The sequence below is a fragment of the Monopterus albus genome, unplaced genomic scaffold, assembly GCF_001952655.1.
Source record: "Monopterus albus unplaced genomic scaffold, M_albus_1.0 scaffold94.1, whole genome shotgun sequence".
NCBI lineage: Eukaryota > Metazoa > Chordata > Actinopteri > Synbranchiformes > Synbranchidae > Monopterus > Monopterus albus.
Genome location: NW_018127974.1, coordinates 551,365 through 567,858, shown reverse-complemented (window position 1 = coordinate 567,858; position 16,494 = coordinate 551,365). Strand labels below are relative to the sequence as shown.

The 16,494-nt window shown below is 39.3% G+C and overlaps 2 protein-coding genes across 7 annotated transcripts in view; both read left to right on the top strand.

The window, feature by feature from the left end:
* The window catches only part of ldlrap1b (low density lipoprotein receptor adaptor protein 1b), a 28,075-nt gene extending 21,383 nt beyond the window's left edge, over positions 1–6,692 (top strand). The window contains exons 7-10 of one of the 6 annotated variants that reach the window (XM_020608672.1): positions 2,004–2,098; positions 2,533–2,567; positions 5,268–5,299; positions 5,913–6,051. In XM_020608672.1, the coding sequence (XP_020464328.1) occupies positions 2,004–2,098; positions 2,533–2,567; positions 5,268–5,299; positions 5,913–5,959 (209 nt within the window). In that variant the 3' untranslated portion in view covers positions 5,960–6,051. The other 5 variants (XM_020608670.1, XM_020608667.1, XM_020608668.1 and 2 more) reach the window with 5 other exon arrangements.
* A 4,725-nt stretch (positions 6,693–11,417) lies between these two features.
* Positions 11,418–16,084, top strand: kop (askopos). The gene is made up of 6 exons (XM_020608550.1): positions 11,418–11,549; positions 12,563–13,602; positions 13,716–13,828; positions 14,052–14,152; positions 15,074–15,158; positions 15,268–16,084. Exons 2-6 carry the CDS (start codon positions 12,565–12,567, stop codon positions 15,395–15,397), a joined length of 1,467 nt encoding a protein of 488 aa, XP_020464206.1. The 5' UTR covers positions 11,418–11,549; positions 12,563–12,564; the 3' UTR covers positions 15,398–16,084.
* Positions 16,085–16,494: the final 410 nt, after the last annotated feature.

The window sequence follows — 16,494 nt, the reverse complement described above, 5'->3', positions numbered from 1 at the left end:
CTCTGACCCCATTGTTCGGTCAGATTTCCTAAGATTCTAAGATTTAAGATGTAAGTCATGCCTTCTAAACATCCACTGAGACAGCCTGCCTTCAGGCATTATCAGCATGATGTATTGTCCTGGATAAAATGAGAAGAGAAGCATCCAGTTGCCTATGGCACAAAGAACGTACACTTACTAATCATCATATTAAACTTTTTCTTTGTTTGTGTTTGTGCCTGTCTTTTTCCTGTCACACTTTGTACCCCAACAGCCACTAGTAGTGTTTTCCCCTCATTCTTTTGGAAATGGAGTTTTCAGTTTGAGGCAGAAGCAATTTTAAAAACATCAGCTTCCCCCTCAGCACAGCCAGGTGGCCTCCAGTGGGTCTCTTTAAATCTTTTCTAACACTTTATTTGGGGCAGTGGCCCTGGATGTATAGGATTTTATGACTGACATGGGTTTTAAGGATGAGCCAAGTGAGAAGACTCAACAAATTTGGACTCTGAAAAAGATTCTGGTAACAGAGAGGCTCAGTGTGCATTTTTTTGAGCTGCCATTATTTCACTGACCATTCTGTGGGTCATTAAGCTGCCAGTGGATCATTACTATGAAGCAACCTGGTCTGGTCATACAGCAGTGTCCGAGAGCCCAAGTGTCTATTTGAAACGGGCTCATCGTTTTGTTTCTGACAGAGTTTCCACACCAGCCCTAAAACAGTGACTGGGGACAGAGCTTTAAAGCGATCAGAAAGTTCCATGTACTGTATGTACCTTTCACTGCAGCTGACCAAATGGCACGCCAGAGTCAGAGGGACTCTGGGGATTAGTGGTGCTGTCAGGGGGGAGTCATGAGACATGATACCTTCAACTCTCTCCCTGCACCAGCCTCTTACTGTGGATACAAAATAAATGCCAGTTTTTCCCGTGTTAACCTGCTGGTTGGGGGATTTTTCCTGTCTGAGGCTGATCTCCACTATGTGGTCTCCTCTTCACAGGGGTAAATATAAGGCTGCAACAGGCACTTAGTTTAACTGATGATTTTTAAAAATTAATTTATTACTCATTTCACCTATAAAGTAGTGAAAGTTGCACATCACAATTTCCCAGAGCAAAGGTGAGCCCAGGGTGATACCTTCACACTGCTTAACATTACTGTCATAAATGATAAAGGAAAAGGACCAACTCCTCTCATTTGAGAAGCTGCAGCTATCGCATACTGTATTTGGCATTTTTGTTTGGAAAAATAACTTAAACCGTTAAAGAGCTTTTGAATTGTCAAATTTCTTCCAATCAACTGTTGACTATTTTTACTGCTCTATTTACTGTACATTTGCCATTTGGATGTTAGTTCCTGGATTTGTATTTCTACCTTAGCAAATGTCAGAGCTGTTATACTGTATGTGAGCTCATTTGAGGAACATAAATGTTGGTGAAAAGGTCAGTTAAAGGTCAAATCTCAGCACTGAAGTGTGTGTGTGTGTGTGTGTGTGTGTGTATAACAGAATTAGGTTGTGCTATCAATACGCAAGTCACTGAGGTTTTACTATTCTCAGTGCATAATGTCAGCCTAAAGACTACACAGAAATTAGTGTTGACACGTTATTGACACGCAATCATTAGGCAAGGCCATTATAAGCCATTCGCATTACAGATCAGTCTTGCCACTGTGGTTAGGTGTGCAAGTCGGGAGGTTACTTCATGACTACTTATCACACAGTGACAGTACACAGACAGCTGCATGGGTGAGATTCATTAGAGGCTTAATAAGGAAACGTGGACCTCAGTGGCCTCATACTGTGCATGCATGTTGCTGTTTACTGCTGCATGTTAATATCACAGGAGCTGATTCAGTGGTCAGACCGAGCATCCTCATAATAGCACTGTTGTCCCTTGGCTATTAGTGTATTCTGAAAACCACACAGGAATTAAATCTAATGGCAAATTTGAAAAGTTGCATGTACATTTGAATGCATTTGTATATATAAATTGTCTAAAATCTAGTTTGTGTTTTTTGTTTTGAAGCGGTAGCCACAGGGAAACTTCTGGACCTGACTGAGGGAGCCAATGTGCCGCCAGTCCACTCAGGAACAAAGCAGGCTCAACTGGATCCCTTTATGGTGCATAATCACGCAACAGAGAACAACAATACTGTATGGGTAAGGCAGGAGTTGGGTAAGGCAGGAGTTGGGTAAGGCAGGAGTTGGGCTGGCCAGTAAGTTTCAGCTGGTTAGGTTTGATAAGATGGGAAGGGAAGAACGCCATGCAAAAAACAAATTTAGTGACCAAAGTGTAGATTCTACAGCTACACTGAGTTAGACAATAGCCCATTCAACAGAACCTACTTTATCAAATGGTCACATAGCTAGATGGGGTGTGGAGCTGAAAGTAGTCTAGATTAAGACCAGGTAAGTGGGAATGTGGTCAGAGGTGACGTAACTGTAAGCATGTGAGTGATATCCCTTGATTAGTACTTGTATTATTATTCTCTGTTATCTCTAGAGAATAGATACGAACTTGACCTTAACCAATCTGTGTGTGTTTTCTCTGGCAGGAGTTGGACGATGGTCTGGACGAGGCTTTCTCAAGGTGAGAACCGGTGTGGATTTGGCTTTTCCCTAAAGCTCCGCTAAACAGCCATATAAGTTGCTGTTCTTGAAATAGTTGCTTATGATTCTGGCTGCCTCTCGCAGCACTCTGTTCACCCCAGTGCACAACCCACAAACAGGAGACAGGCTCAGTTTACAGGCCCTAGCACAACCAGCACCCGCCCTGAGTCACACTGCTTTTGTAAACTCCATTTACCATCATGTCAGGCCCACACACTGATTTTTATGAGCTCAGGAAGCCTGTGATTATCACTGGTTATTTATATCACAAAACCATAGGGAAGTAACTGTTTGCTGTAAAGTAGTACAAGGAGGAAAAACTCTGGAAAAAGATCAGGTCTTAGCGTTTTCAGGTTCATGGTTAACAGGAACTTTGTGTTGATTGGAATTCCTTGAATTCTGCCTTCAACTAACCAATTTGAATTGAAACCATTTTGATTAATGTTTCAATTTAGTGTCCATTAGCAAATAAGCTGTGGTGAGCTGCTGTCAGGTTGCACAGTGCCGCTACGTAAAGCTACTGTTTAGGAACTTTTCTGACAGTCCCAGTTATATTACTAGTGCATTATTAGTGCATTTATTTCCTTTTCATTCCCTCTGCTAATTCGATAGTGCCCTTCTTATTTTCTCATTTTCTCTGCTCATTATTTTCATTTATTGAGAGGGAAAATGGCCTCCACAGGCTTTGTAATCAAGTGCCAAGAGGCCATTTTAGCCCTGTTATCAGATGATTATTTGCCTGCACACACTGTAATTACAACCTAACGGTGTTAATCTCCTGCTCTGTGATTAACGAGGATGCTCCCACACAAGCAGAGATGTATCTACATATAGTAACTGAAGGAAATTCAGGGGCCCAAAGGCCAGTGTGACACTTTTGTCCATTAGGAGAAGACGAAGCAGAAGAGACAGCTAGAGACAATTTGTGATTGTGTGAATGAGAACATCACCGAATGATGGTGTATATATTCACTGTACCTGATTGTTGTTGTGTGACAAATACAGGTTTGCTTGAGGATTAAAATAAGATCCAGATGAATGGATTGTTTATCGTCTTAGTAACATACCGTAAATGTGGATTGTCTTCACTGTTCCTTAAGCTTTCACACAGTATTATTAAAAATACTAACCAAACTATAAACAAGAGGTTAGTGGTCAGAGGGTGTAACTTAAGTTAAGCTTGAGAAACACATGCAACCATATACAGTAGCACATCTGAGAGTCTTTATGCTTATACCAACCAGTATGTTAAAAATCCAAGCAACCCTTTTAAATATTTCTGGTGTAGCTGTATCATGTATTTTCATAGCTTAAAAACACATCCTCTCCAGAAATGACTAATCAAGCTAGGTCCATGGGTAGAACACCACTACCAATGTTATCGGTTCACTGATCAGTCATAAAACATCTTTAAGCCCGACCTTCATCTTAAAAACACTTTAACCGGTACATTATTCAGAGGAACATTCTTTAGGCTCTGCTATTTAAAATGTTACCATTACTAAAAGGATGGTAGCATCTTATTTGCTATATAGTGTATCCCCATAAGCAAAACTAGAATTAGCATTAATTAGAAAGTTTCGTAAATTATACCTTAGCAGCCTTCAAACTCAAATCCAGTAAAAACAATTCCAGGCTTTCCTCAAGTTTGGGCCGATATGTCAGTTGTTACCTTTGCAGATCTGTGGCTTCAAACAGAAGCTGGGAGTCCTCTGGTCTAATGCTAGCTAGTTTTAGCAGCCCCAGGCTTCATGGTCACAAGAGAAGAGGGCGACTGAGATAACGTTGCTCAAACAGGGAGGGATTTTATTCTGCCTTGTCTCAGTGAAAATAATATTTGTCCTCTTCTGATTCGCATCCTGCACCACACTTTTATGGTAACTTTTTCCATTAGTACATTACTGCACTGACTGCTTCCCTGAAACAGCAGTGCTTCTCATGTCACATTGGAAAAAATATCCACAATCTGTTAAACATCATCCATTCATGTTTGTGGCAGCTGCTTTAGACTGTATGAACTCAGTGATTACGCTGACCAGCAGAAGTGAAGATACACCCATCGGAGGACCAGTGACCCTTGTGTGACGTCATGTTTAAAGGACCCATTTGATCAGAATTTTATTTTGATATGCAAACAGACACCAGGGCCTTGTCCCCTTCCAACATACTGTGTAACAGGCAGGAAACTGTGTGCAGTACAAAAACATCTGCTCCCTTACTGCAGTGTCGGTGTTTATATTTTGAGGTTAAATGTTGCTGTTTCTTATTTTAAATTTTTTTTCTTTCTTTTTGATGAGTGACATTTAAATTTGTTTAGATGAGCAGATTTGACATTATACTTTTTGGTTTGAAGTACAGCTCAAATCAGATGTCATTGGCTGCACTGCCATCTGCTGGCTATGGAGTGTTGACTCACTGTAGATGTCAAAGCCTTTGATATGGCTGTTGATCAGAGTGGGAAAAATGTCAGCATGGTATAGATATGTCTTCTGCCATGCAAAGAAAATGGTGGGCCGGTTATATAATTATGCTTAAGCCTGAGATTTGTCTTCAGTTAGTCAACTCTACACATTTGCATTTGGACATAAAGTGATTGGGACCACATAAATGTATCCATTCACTTTATGATAAGGCAGTTCACATTGTTGGCTGACTTGTGATGTTTCCTTTGCACCCCCAGCCGCAGTCTGGATAGTTTTGAGTCCTATTCAGGTAACAATGTCATTCACTGGGTCTAGTGGCTTCCACCTCATTCTTTCCTAATCCATCTGCCTGGATATCAGATTAATAAAGTCATATCTAGCTGCACATTTTCTTCTAAGGTCATTTATCATTAATATAGTTCAGAACCTTTGTAAGGCCCCCAGTTGTCATTTGATCCATTCCTGAGGGTCATAAAAGATGTTTCTCTGACCCAGAATCTGACTAGTGTGTCCACATCTTCATCACAAATGTTTTCTCAGTTTAGTAACATGACACTGAATGAGAGATGACAGGGTGAACAAAAAATTCTGTATGTTCACATGTAGGTCTAACTTTTTTGTGTTTTAATAGGCATTTTGTTTTTACTGTAGACTGGGGTGACCTAGTGATTAGTTCTCAAAGGGAGTCATTTTATCACCACATCTGGCTACATGTGGCTTCTTTTCATTAGGCCACAGCCATTGTGTTTTTCATGTCTATGTCCATACACTCTGTGCACACTGTACATACCATTGTTCAGTTATTTTAAATGTAATGAACTGTCATTAGTAATAACAGACATTTTGATCATTAGCCAGGTTTCATCCTAACAGACGATAACAGAATGTTTCTGTTCCTTCAGACTCGCTGAGTCTCGCACTAACCCCCAGGTCCTGGACATTGGGGTAAACCCTCAGGACTTCAACACAGAAGAGTGCCTGTCACCAGGTAAATGGGACCAAGAGGACACAGACTTCACCGCACAAAAAGACACTTTTGGGTTCTAAAGTGAAGCCTCTGCCCAGAGGGGAGAAACGGAGAAATTTAAAGAGAAATGGTGGAAAACTGGTTGGAAACCAGAGAAGTAGCAAGAAAGACATTTGTGACATCAGTGGGGTTTCCCACCTTCTCTGTGTTGCCACATCCTCTCAGTTGTGCTGTGTAGTGGGTCTCTGATGCTTCTGCAACTACATGACCAGGGAAGGGCTACATGGGCAGGCAGCTCACAGAACAGGCCAAAGCAATACAAACCACTTGATCCCTTTTTTATGGGAGAACATGCAGTCACTTAATGTTTGTTACAGTCGGCACATTACTTCCTCTTCTGTGTCTGTTAACCCATTCACTGTTTTTAATGTGCATATGTACATTGCTTTAAACAAAGTGTGTATGTGAGGATGTACAATATATAAATGTGCAAAGTGAGGTATGGACTATAATGCAAGTTGAGTATGGAACAGTTCATTGAGATAAATTCAACATGGGTGCTGTCATATTTTAATTACTCAGAGATGGAGAAATGTAACTGGATTATATGGGGAAACTCACCAGTGCACCAGTTCTCATACTGGACAAAACAATTAACCTACTACCTATGTGCTTCAAGGCTTCAGCCTTTTGTTGGTTGATAAAAGCTTTAAAAAAAAGTGTGTATGTCTTGGTTAGAGTGTGAAAAATGGATGAGAACAAAATGACAATCTTAGTTTTTTTTCTATAATGCAAAATCTATTTTTGCACTCATCTTTCAAAGCACACATTTCATTTCATGTAAGGAAATATATCAAAAAAAGCATCAAACTTATGATTTAGGCTCATATACAGTGTCTCTACGCTCTCTTCCCCTTTGGACTTTTTCACGTTTTGTTTTGCACCTCTGAATCACAGTGGGTTCTTTATGCTGCTTTGACTAAAATGTCCAAGGCTCATGGAGAAACCTCAGGGGTAAAGCTTTTGACGTTACTGTCTTTTCTTTGATTATGTCAGCAGGCCCCATATGATTCATAGCAGGATAAAGAAAACATGAAAGTCTAAGGGGGTGCATGTGTTATATTTGGCACTCTACCACTTTGTGTTAAATTATAATGTTGCATTGACTTTGCTAGTTTGCCTTTTTTCTATGGATGGTTCCCAGTATTATTTTTGGCATTTGTTTATGTATGATTTTAATTTAATTTATGAATTTGCATAAATTTCAATAAATGTACAGTTGTGCATATGCACGGTTTACTTCAGTTTTTATTACTGCACAAACTGAATATATCTGGAGCGAAAGTTTATCCTGAACTGTAGTTGGTTTCATTAGCTGAGGCTAAAGCAGACCTACATTTTCTAAACCTTTGAGCACTTGTACTATTAAACTCCTGCTATAAGGTTTCCATTTCATGCTAATTTGAAGTGCAACTATTGTACTTTTCACTTCTCTGTGTTTCATAGACAGTGATAGGCTACTAATAATTTTGCAGATTCAAATTTTATACAAAAATAATATAAAACAACATACAGAGCAGAGGGACGGGCTGCTTGTCACCATCTGCTGGTCTGTTAAAATCTCTCCCTGTGCTCCTTTAACTTTCTTTTCAAATTCAGACTTGTTGTATTGGCATGACCACAAGCAGTGGTGGAAGGTAACTAAGTATATTTACTCAAGTACTGTACTTAAGGACAATTCTGGGGTATCTGTACTTTAGTATTTTCATTTTGTGCCACTTCATACTTTGTCGTCACTACATTTTAGAGGGCAATGTTGTACTTTTTACTCTGCTACATTTATTTGATAACTTTAGTGACTAGACCTTTTTCTGAATCAGATTAATACAAAAATTAGAGTATAATCATATTAATCTCTGGTGGAAAATTCACAATCTACCCAGCAGTAATTCAGACCATAAGCATTCATTCATAAGCATATAAGCTAGTTAAATTAGCTCCACCTTTATATTAAATGTGATGAATACAATACATGCATCAGTAATTATAATCCGATAATGTGATATTTTGTACATTAAATATATTAAATTAAGTGTGCCATTCTGCATGATAAGTATTTTAAGTATGCTTTGATGCTAATACTTTTGTACTTTTACTTAAGTAGCACTTTATTTTTACACTGTTGTATGGGTGCTTTTATTTAAGTAAAAGATCTGAGTACTTGCTTGACCACACTGACTTAGCAGGTCACAGGCCTGCAAAGTTTACAGTGTTAGAATTCAGAATGGAAGACAAGCAAACGGTGCTGAAAGGGGGAAAATACATAAAATGATTTTAAAAATGTGTTAATGTTGCTGTCTGTCTTGCTCGTGTGTGCACTCGCGTCAGTAAATGAAGTCCCAACCAAGGTTATGACTGTTCTGCAGACCCATCTGAATCTCCTTTTGCATCTGGACTCTGACACGAGCAGACCTGTTGCAAAGACGACCTGAGAAAGCAACTCTTGAAAAGCGACCTCTTGCTACAACAACTGAACTTCGGCTCTTGTTGTCCAGCAAAACTTCCACATTAATAAACTGCCCTAGAAACACCACCAAGTTGATCATGTCCTTGAACAGGCTTCTGCAGCACCTGCTGGATCATCGTGCAGGTCAGACAGAAACACTCTTCTTCACACTTCTCCACTGGAAATTAAATGTGTCTCCCTAAAGCCATTTAGCACCCTCTCCTTGTAAAAAAAATAAATTTAGGTTTTTAAATTCAAAGGTGGGCAGATCACAGAAAGTTAGTAGACCTACTGGTAAAACCGATTTGGTGAATACAGAATTTTATTAGACCCTTTCTTGATAGAAAGCCTTGAGGAGTCAGTGCCCTCAACCTCCAGCCTCAGCTCCTCCAGAAACAGGAGCAGGGAAGAGAACTACAGGGATTCAGCACCCTCTACTTCTGGCCCCCATTCCTTCACAATTAGGAAACCACCATGGATGTTTCCTTTTGACCAAAAGTGGTATGATGACAGTGACTCCGATTAGGATTTTCACCAGGAATGCAGGTTTCTCACAGCTCCTAGCACATACAGACTGTAAGTAAGTTTTGGCAGACAACAAATGGTCAAGGATGGGGGATGAGGTAAGGGGACAGGTAGGTTTTTACAGGTCTATCCAGGGGAGGACATATTTCCAGGTCAAAGCACATGTGGAGGAAAAGGTAAACTTGAGCATTTGAATTTCTTTACTCATTTAATGTACAATATGACCTTATAAACTCTTATTACAGTAGTAATTCAAAGATTATGCATATTATTGTACTAACTGTACTAAGTCTCCTGCAAGTTTTGACATATTGTATTTACTACAGTAAATTATTTATTTTACTGACTGCTGTACTAGTATGCAATTTTCTTATTAAAGTGCAAAATAGTTTTTATTTACATTCTCTCTGTCAGTAGATTTTAAAAAGTCACCGGAGAAGATTCTCATCTGTAGAAATGTTAGTTACATGTTGCGATAATTGTAAAAGTATTAAAAACTGTACTGACAGAGGGTGGAGATTTTTTCTGGAGCTACATCTGTTCAAATGGACTTTACTTCTGACTGAATGTAAATAGAAGTTTCATGAAATAATCTGCAATGCATGTTTACAGAAAACAGACATTTATATAACTGTCTGCCTCTAATTCACTGGGGTCATGACCTTACGTTAATGAGCCAACTTGTATGACAGCTATCCCGTGGTGTGTCTAGTGTGTCTAAATGTTGTGTGCAGATGTTGACATGGAGTGACCAGTGCAGCCAGTAAGAAAGAACAGGAAGTCATTACAAACAACACCCTGATATGCAGATGTAGTGATGTAAGTGACTCTGGCAACACAAACATAATAATGCTATTAAGATTTTAAACAGCAGCTGGAGGTGATTGTGCATTTTTACTGATTAAGATAAACTAAAACTTAATTAATCTTTACAACTGCATTGATTGTATGGCAGTGACTGCTACAGTCAATCAGTTAGCCAGTCAGAGGGCCACACTAGCAGTTCTGTGAGGCTGTATTTAGGCAGAACCAGGAAAATACTATCATTATGCTAACATATTTAGAATAACACTGCTAACATAGCAGGTATAATGTTTAGACCCTGTTTAAAACAGCATCTTCAGTATCAATGGTTAGCATGCTAAGTGTACTGTAAACTAAAACACACATGGAACGGCATAAGCTTTGCAGGTATTTGTTCACAAACCAAAGTTTGACCTGGGTAAAAATTAGGGCATCACCAAAAGTATTACAGCTCATCTTAATGAGGACATAAATGCCTGTATAAAATTTCATGGCACTCCATCATAAAGTTGTTTAGATATTTTAGTCTGAACTAAAGTGGTACATGAACAGACAAAGCAACACTGCCATGCTGCTCACATGACTTTTTAAAAAAAGTTTAAAAGCCCTTTTACCATCACAGACATGTGACTTAACCCATATCTTACTTTTTAGGCCCATATTCACATTCATATTTCAACTTTGAAAAGAAGCTTAATCGACTATTCTCTGCCTTTTGGAAGCTGTAGTTCTTGGTTTTTATTTTTTAATTGCAATGTGCAGTCTGTAATGGGACTCACACCTGTGTTAGTGGGAAAATGATATTTTGTGATTTGATTGAACTGAATTAGCAGCAGAGCTGCAGAAGATCAATTCATTCTTTAAGTTTAGAATATTTTTGTTGCTATATGAGAGACTACACTGCCATCTTCTGGCATAGCCATGTAGTTATATACCTTCCCTTTTGGATTATATAGCTTTATCACAACCTTTCCCTTTGTTTTGGCTTAATAAAAGAGGAGAAGGAGCAACCCTGGACAGGTTACCAGTTCATCAAAGGGCTGACACATAGAGACAGACAACCATTCACACTCCTTCACACCTATGGGCAATTTAGAGTCTTCAGTTACACATTTATTATTTTATTTAAAATTCTAACAAAAAATAAGATGAATTTTGTAGTCAGCATGCAACTAATGCAAAACCTTTGCAGGATTCTGTTCAGCACTTTTTCTGAACTGATTCAGTCTGGTTTGAAGTTTGTCCTGTTGTGACAGTGTCTGAAATGACACATTTAGTTATGACAGATTAGAGGATTCAAAATCATGTACTATGCCCACAAACACATTGTGAATGCATATATTTAATACTAGATTTCTCTCTTGATATAGGTTTTCCTGAACTGGGGTATATATTTGTCCACACGTAGTAATAGAATCAAGATCATCATGGCCATTTAGATTTAAGATCCCGGCACCTAAACCAAGTCTAATTAGGAGTTGTACAGAAAATGTAACACTCATTGTCAGCCTTTACCGAACCTTGATCTGGAACACAGTTCAGTTTTGATAAATGGTTAAACTGAACAGCGCCTCCAAGCCTTTTAACGTTAGGTACCACCCGAAGAAGAAGACGCAGGTAGACGACGAGGCCAGTTGATCTTCCGCGTGCTTGTAGTTGCATCAAGTGCCTTTGCGCGTGGCCGAGAGACCGATGGGCGGCAGTTAGCGCTGTTAGTTTGCTGATTTTCAAGAAGAGGTGAGTATATTTTGCTTTAGGTGGACCGTTGGCACTAAATTTAGGTGGCTGGCATTAACTTATTTTAACTTACCCTCGTACAGTGTATTTTTGTCAGGGATCAGTGGCATTAACCAAGTTAACATGGTTAGATGACATTAGCTAAATCTGAGTGCCGCCGCTAACGTTAGCTAACCTTAACCTTAACGTTAATGGCCGCCAATAAGCTATTTCTGTGGTTGAGTTGTAAGCTAACGTTTATTTCACTGTTGACCAAGTTTGCTTACCTGAATGCTGGAAACTGCTAACGTTATTTACTGTAGATAACTAAAGCCGACTTAACCCAATTTAACGCCTGCCTTAAATGTTTGAAGTTTATCCGGAACTTGATGCAATATTGAGGGGAATAATGTTACATTAATTAACGAAAACTAAGTAACTTTAACATTAACTGTCATGACAAGTGAATCTGAAGTTTTGCTTTTGTTGCAGCAAATTGTGCCTAACTGTCCTTAAATTTACTGTATATGTTTCTTAATATAAACCCGCCAATAAAGCAAAGGTTATTAGATGCACAGTTCGGGTTCGTTTCCTACTTAAAGGTGTCCCAAGGAACAAGTTCAGGTCTTTACAAAAACAAGTGACATAGAATAACGTGTATTTTGCTCAGCCACTTCGGATATTCTCTAAAGTAGAATAATGAGACCCAAGATCATAGTGTTAGAACCCAAAGCCACCATAATTCAGAGAGAAGATTTTAAACAAAACTATACAGATATATTTTTCAGCATTATTTGAAGGCTTTTGAACAAGCAGTGAAGGGGCCTCTGTTGTGATTAGCTAAGAAGATGATGGTTGTGTGGTTTAAAACTTTGGGTGCAGTTATTTGGGGGAGTAGCTTGCTGGGTCTTGCCTCACTTGAAATACTTAATTATGTACTGCAAATAAGTTATTTAACTGTTTCCATTAACTGTTCATGTACAACGTTTATATTACTTTGGTTTATGAAGTGATTTTTTTTCCTCCTCCAACAGTCATGGAAGAAAAATCCCTCTCAAAGAACGCACCTTTGGATAGGCTCAGTGCAGCCAAAGGTGATCATTTAAATCCTCGTTCATTCTCCGTCATCCGTTCTCATTCAAGGACGATAACTTGTGACCAAAACTCCAGTCTGCATCACCTGAGAAAATCTTCCAATCAGCTCATTAATTTTAAAATTGAGATAGTGAACAACCGTGTGAAAAAAAGGAAAGTAGATGATTCCAGTCCCGACAAATGTTATGAGACTCCAGCAAAGAGGTCCTTTAGTCCAGAGACTTTGTCCCCAGACCTCGGGTGTTTTGTGGATTATTGCAGCTCCCCTACAAGAGAGGACTCAGTGTCACCTTTTGCCATCTCTAAGCTTGCACTTTTAGATAAGACAGGGGGGAAAAAAGGGACTCGACCCCACAGTTTAAAGCGTAAGGAGATGCTCTTAAATCCTGTGCCTCCTTTTGACTGCGCTGTTGAAGGTATGTTTTGCCTCAATCCGGTTGGCACTTGCACTTCTCACAACGTTGACAACTGTAAAGGTCCAAGTAGCAACACACTTCAAAATGAGACCTTGGCACACAGACAACAGCTGGAAAAAGGCAATGCGGTAGTGGATGAAGGACAAGAGCAGCTGAAGAAGGAAATCAATCTGAATGATGAGGAAGAGGATCAAGGTTATTTTTCCATGTCCTATGTTAAAGATCCTAAAGTGGAAAACAGCCCCCCTCCGCTGCCTACAACTACCTATAACTCCCTGCTTACGTCTGGTGAGACCCCACAGAATGAGCACTATTTTGGCAGCTCATCAGAGCAAGCTGGACAGCACAGTTCCTTAACAGTTAAAGATGTGGATCCTAGTCTCAGTGTGCCAGTGTTGGAGTCTGTAGAGTTTTTTGAAGATTATGTTGAAGAGTGGAGTACTGGCCTCCCCATTTCTCAATTGTCAAGTCACAGTATCACAGTGAATAGTGATAATGATAATGGTGCAGGAGACACCACACTGGACAGCAGTTTTGAAACTACACTACCTCTTCAAGTACAGGTAAGTTGACTCAACTATACTGATGATGGGGTCTGCACCCATGTAGAAGTGTTTCACTGAGCTCATTTTGTACGGTAGGTGTGTTATCGCTGTGTTTTTTTTTTTTTTTTAAGGTAAAATCCCTCGTGGTGGTTCCCAGCCAGGCAGCCACCAGCAATGGAACAGCAGCACATGAGACTGCAGTTTTCCAGGGTCACCAATATGCCAGGCAGGCCAGGAGTCAAAGGTATTGTAATGGCTTTACCACTAGGGGGAGCAGTACCAGCATATCAAACACATGGTTGGAAGGCATGGCTGTGGTTTAGTGGTTGGAAGGGCAGCTGCATCTATACTTGATGTTAATCTTTTTTTCCTGTCTACCTTTTTGTGTTCTTCTTGTGTCTGAAGCATGAGATGTCTTGAATGTCGTTAAGTGTACTTGCCTTTTTTTTTTTTTTTTTTTTTTAAAGGCCCACAGTCTTTGGTAGGGAGGAGGAGTGGGAACAGAAGAAACAGCTTTATGTCCATTCGGTCAGCAGGCACATGAATGAAAATAGAGAGAGAAGTCAAGGTATGAAATAAGCTCTTCTTGCTGAGTAAAGTAAATTCATGTCATTGAGTGTGAGCCAATTTTTACATTTATTGGATAATATCACAATAATCCACCAGTTTTTCCTGAGCGCTGTGGAAACTGCATTTATATGAACCTGAGCCCTACCAGAAACACTGCAGAACCACACACAGATAACCTTTTCTGAGGATTTTCCTAGCAATACTTTGCTTTGATGTACCATTCATGTGAGAGTAGGGATCTGGATCATGCACAATCCTCCTGATTGTTGTGAATGGCATTTTGTTTTATTTTGTTATTTCATGGTTTAGTTAGAATTTTGGACGTCACATTTCATTTAATTTTCAGACCAGTAAGGGGAAAATAAGAGTTATAATATTTTTGTCATTTATTATGAACATTTATAAACAACCAGTTTATAACTTAGAAAAATTAATCTAAATAAAATGTCTACTAGTAGAATAAAAACACAGTATACAGCTGCAAAACATTACTACTGAGTGCTCCAATAACCAAGAGAAGACTATTTAAATGAGCATTTGTGCTACACTAGTTTTTTCCTTGCAGCAGTGAAAGTTGCATTCATGTGTTGTTGTTTCAAACGAGTTGGCAAATAGTTTGACACTGCCAAAACCATACCTGATCACCACTGAATGAACATATTAAGCAGCGGACCAGAGCACAATAAATAAGATGTCCTACCCACTTGTTTGTGTCGGTGGTTGTATTTCACTGGGAAGCCAAAGTATCCTGTAACAGGAGACGTTAATGATAAGGGAGGGTCTTCTGGCTGTGACTTGTCATTGTAGAGGCATTGACCTTCGCTAGCTAGAGGCTTGGCTCAGCCAAGCATGCTGTCCCCTGGTCTGCTACTTAATGTGGGAGCGCAGATTTGAGAAGTCACATTTGTGTATTCTCAAGGTGTCATGAATGAGCTTCTGAACCTGATGAACGATGTGGCTTCTGATGGCAGACAGTGGCAGCATCCCATAGACCTCACTTGCAGGTACGTCACTTTGGATTTCTTTATATTCATAAAGAAGTGTGAAGTCCTGTAGGCAGACCTGTTTCGCCCAACGTATAAGACGTGGCTCAGGATCTGTGCTTGCTTTCAGGAACTACCAAAGACGCTTTGAAAAACATCCACCACAAATGACCCTTCATGAATGGCAGGCTAAGAATCGTACTGCACACAAGCGCTTTGCCCATGTCCCCAAAAGTTTTGAAAGGAGTCAGTTTCCCTAAATAAGTATTTGTGATGTAGTGTCCATATAAAAGTATTGCAGTTAAATTAATATGCTGAACTCAGTCCTAAACAATCTGCAGTGTTTTTTTTGTTGCTCAATTTGTGGTGTGTTTGTGGCTTGTGATTTTCACTGTTAATGTTTTTCTTTAAACTGCATGTACATTTTTATGAAAATTGATGCATGTTTTAAGGGTTTGGATTTTTTTATTACGTTATGGAACAAGCACTCAACCATTTCAACGGTATTCAGTGTCCTATCCTTTTTTGTATTTGAAATGGTCTGTTTTAATGTTAATCAAATTCTTCTTTTATTGTAAACTGAATAAGATTAAAAGCCATTGAATAGCAGACACTATGCTGAGCCAAAACAGTGTGTTCATATGGGTAAGTTGGCACAGAAATACCCTTGTGTATTGAACTTATGTGTATGCCTGTAGTTTGTACACAAACTATAAGACATACAGAAACTGCAGCTGAGTTATGGTTGAAAAGTGGAGACATGGCACAAAAAAGCCTCATGATTCCCACCTTCTTCCTGCTGCCAGGTCCTCTCAGTGGTGCTGTCCCATGGCTCTCTCTACATGTCATGTAGACTGCATTTTACATGCGCTTATACTCTCCAGCCACTTTATTAGGTACACCTGTACAATTGTTTGCAACACTTCCGCCTTAATATCTCTATTCATGAAGTTAAATGTTTGTTTTGGTTAAATTGCCATAAATGTATAAATTCAATTATATGTTTACTATTGAGGTCATTGTTAAAGGTGGTGTACTGGACTGTGTTATATCCAGAGGTGTTCCTGATATTATGACCCTCTCATGTATGTGGTTGGGGAGGACAGAAGTATAGACACACCTCTGAATATAATGTGGCCCAATACAGTACTACTCTTTAACTATAACCTCAATAGTAAACATATAATTGAATTTATACATTTAAGACAATTTCTCCAAAAACTGAAAAATGTTGAGCTTCATAAACAGAGACGTTAAGGTGGAAGTGTTGCATACAATTGTACAGGTGTAGCTAATAAAGTATACAATGTGACAACCGTGCATGTGCCCCATAAGAATTCCACACACTGGACTCAGT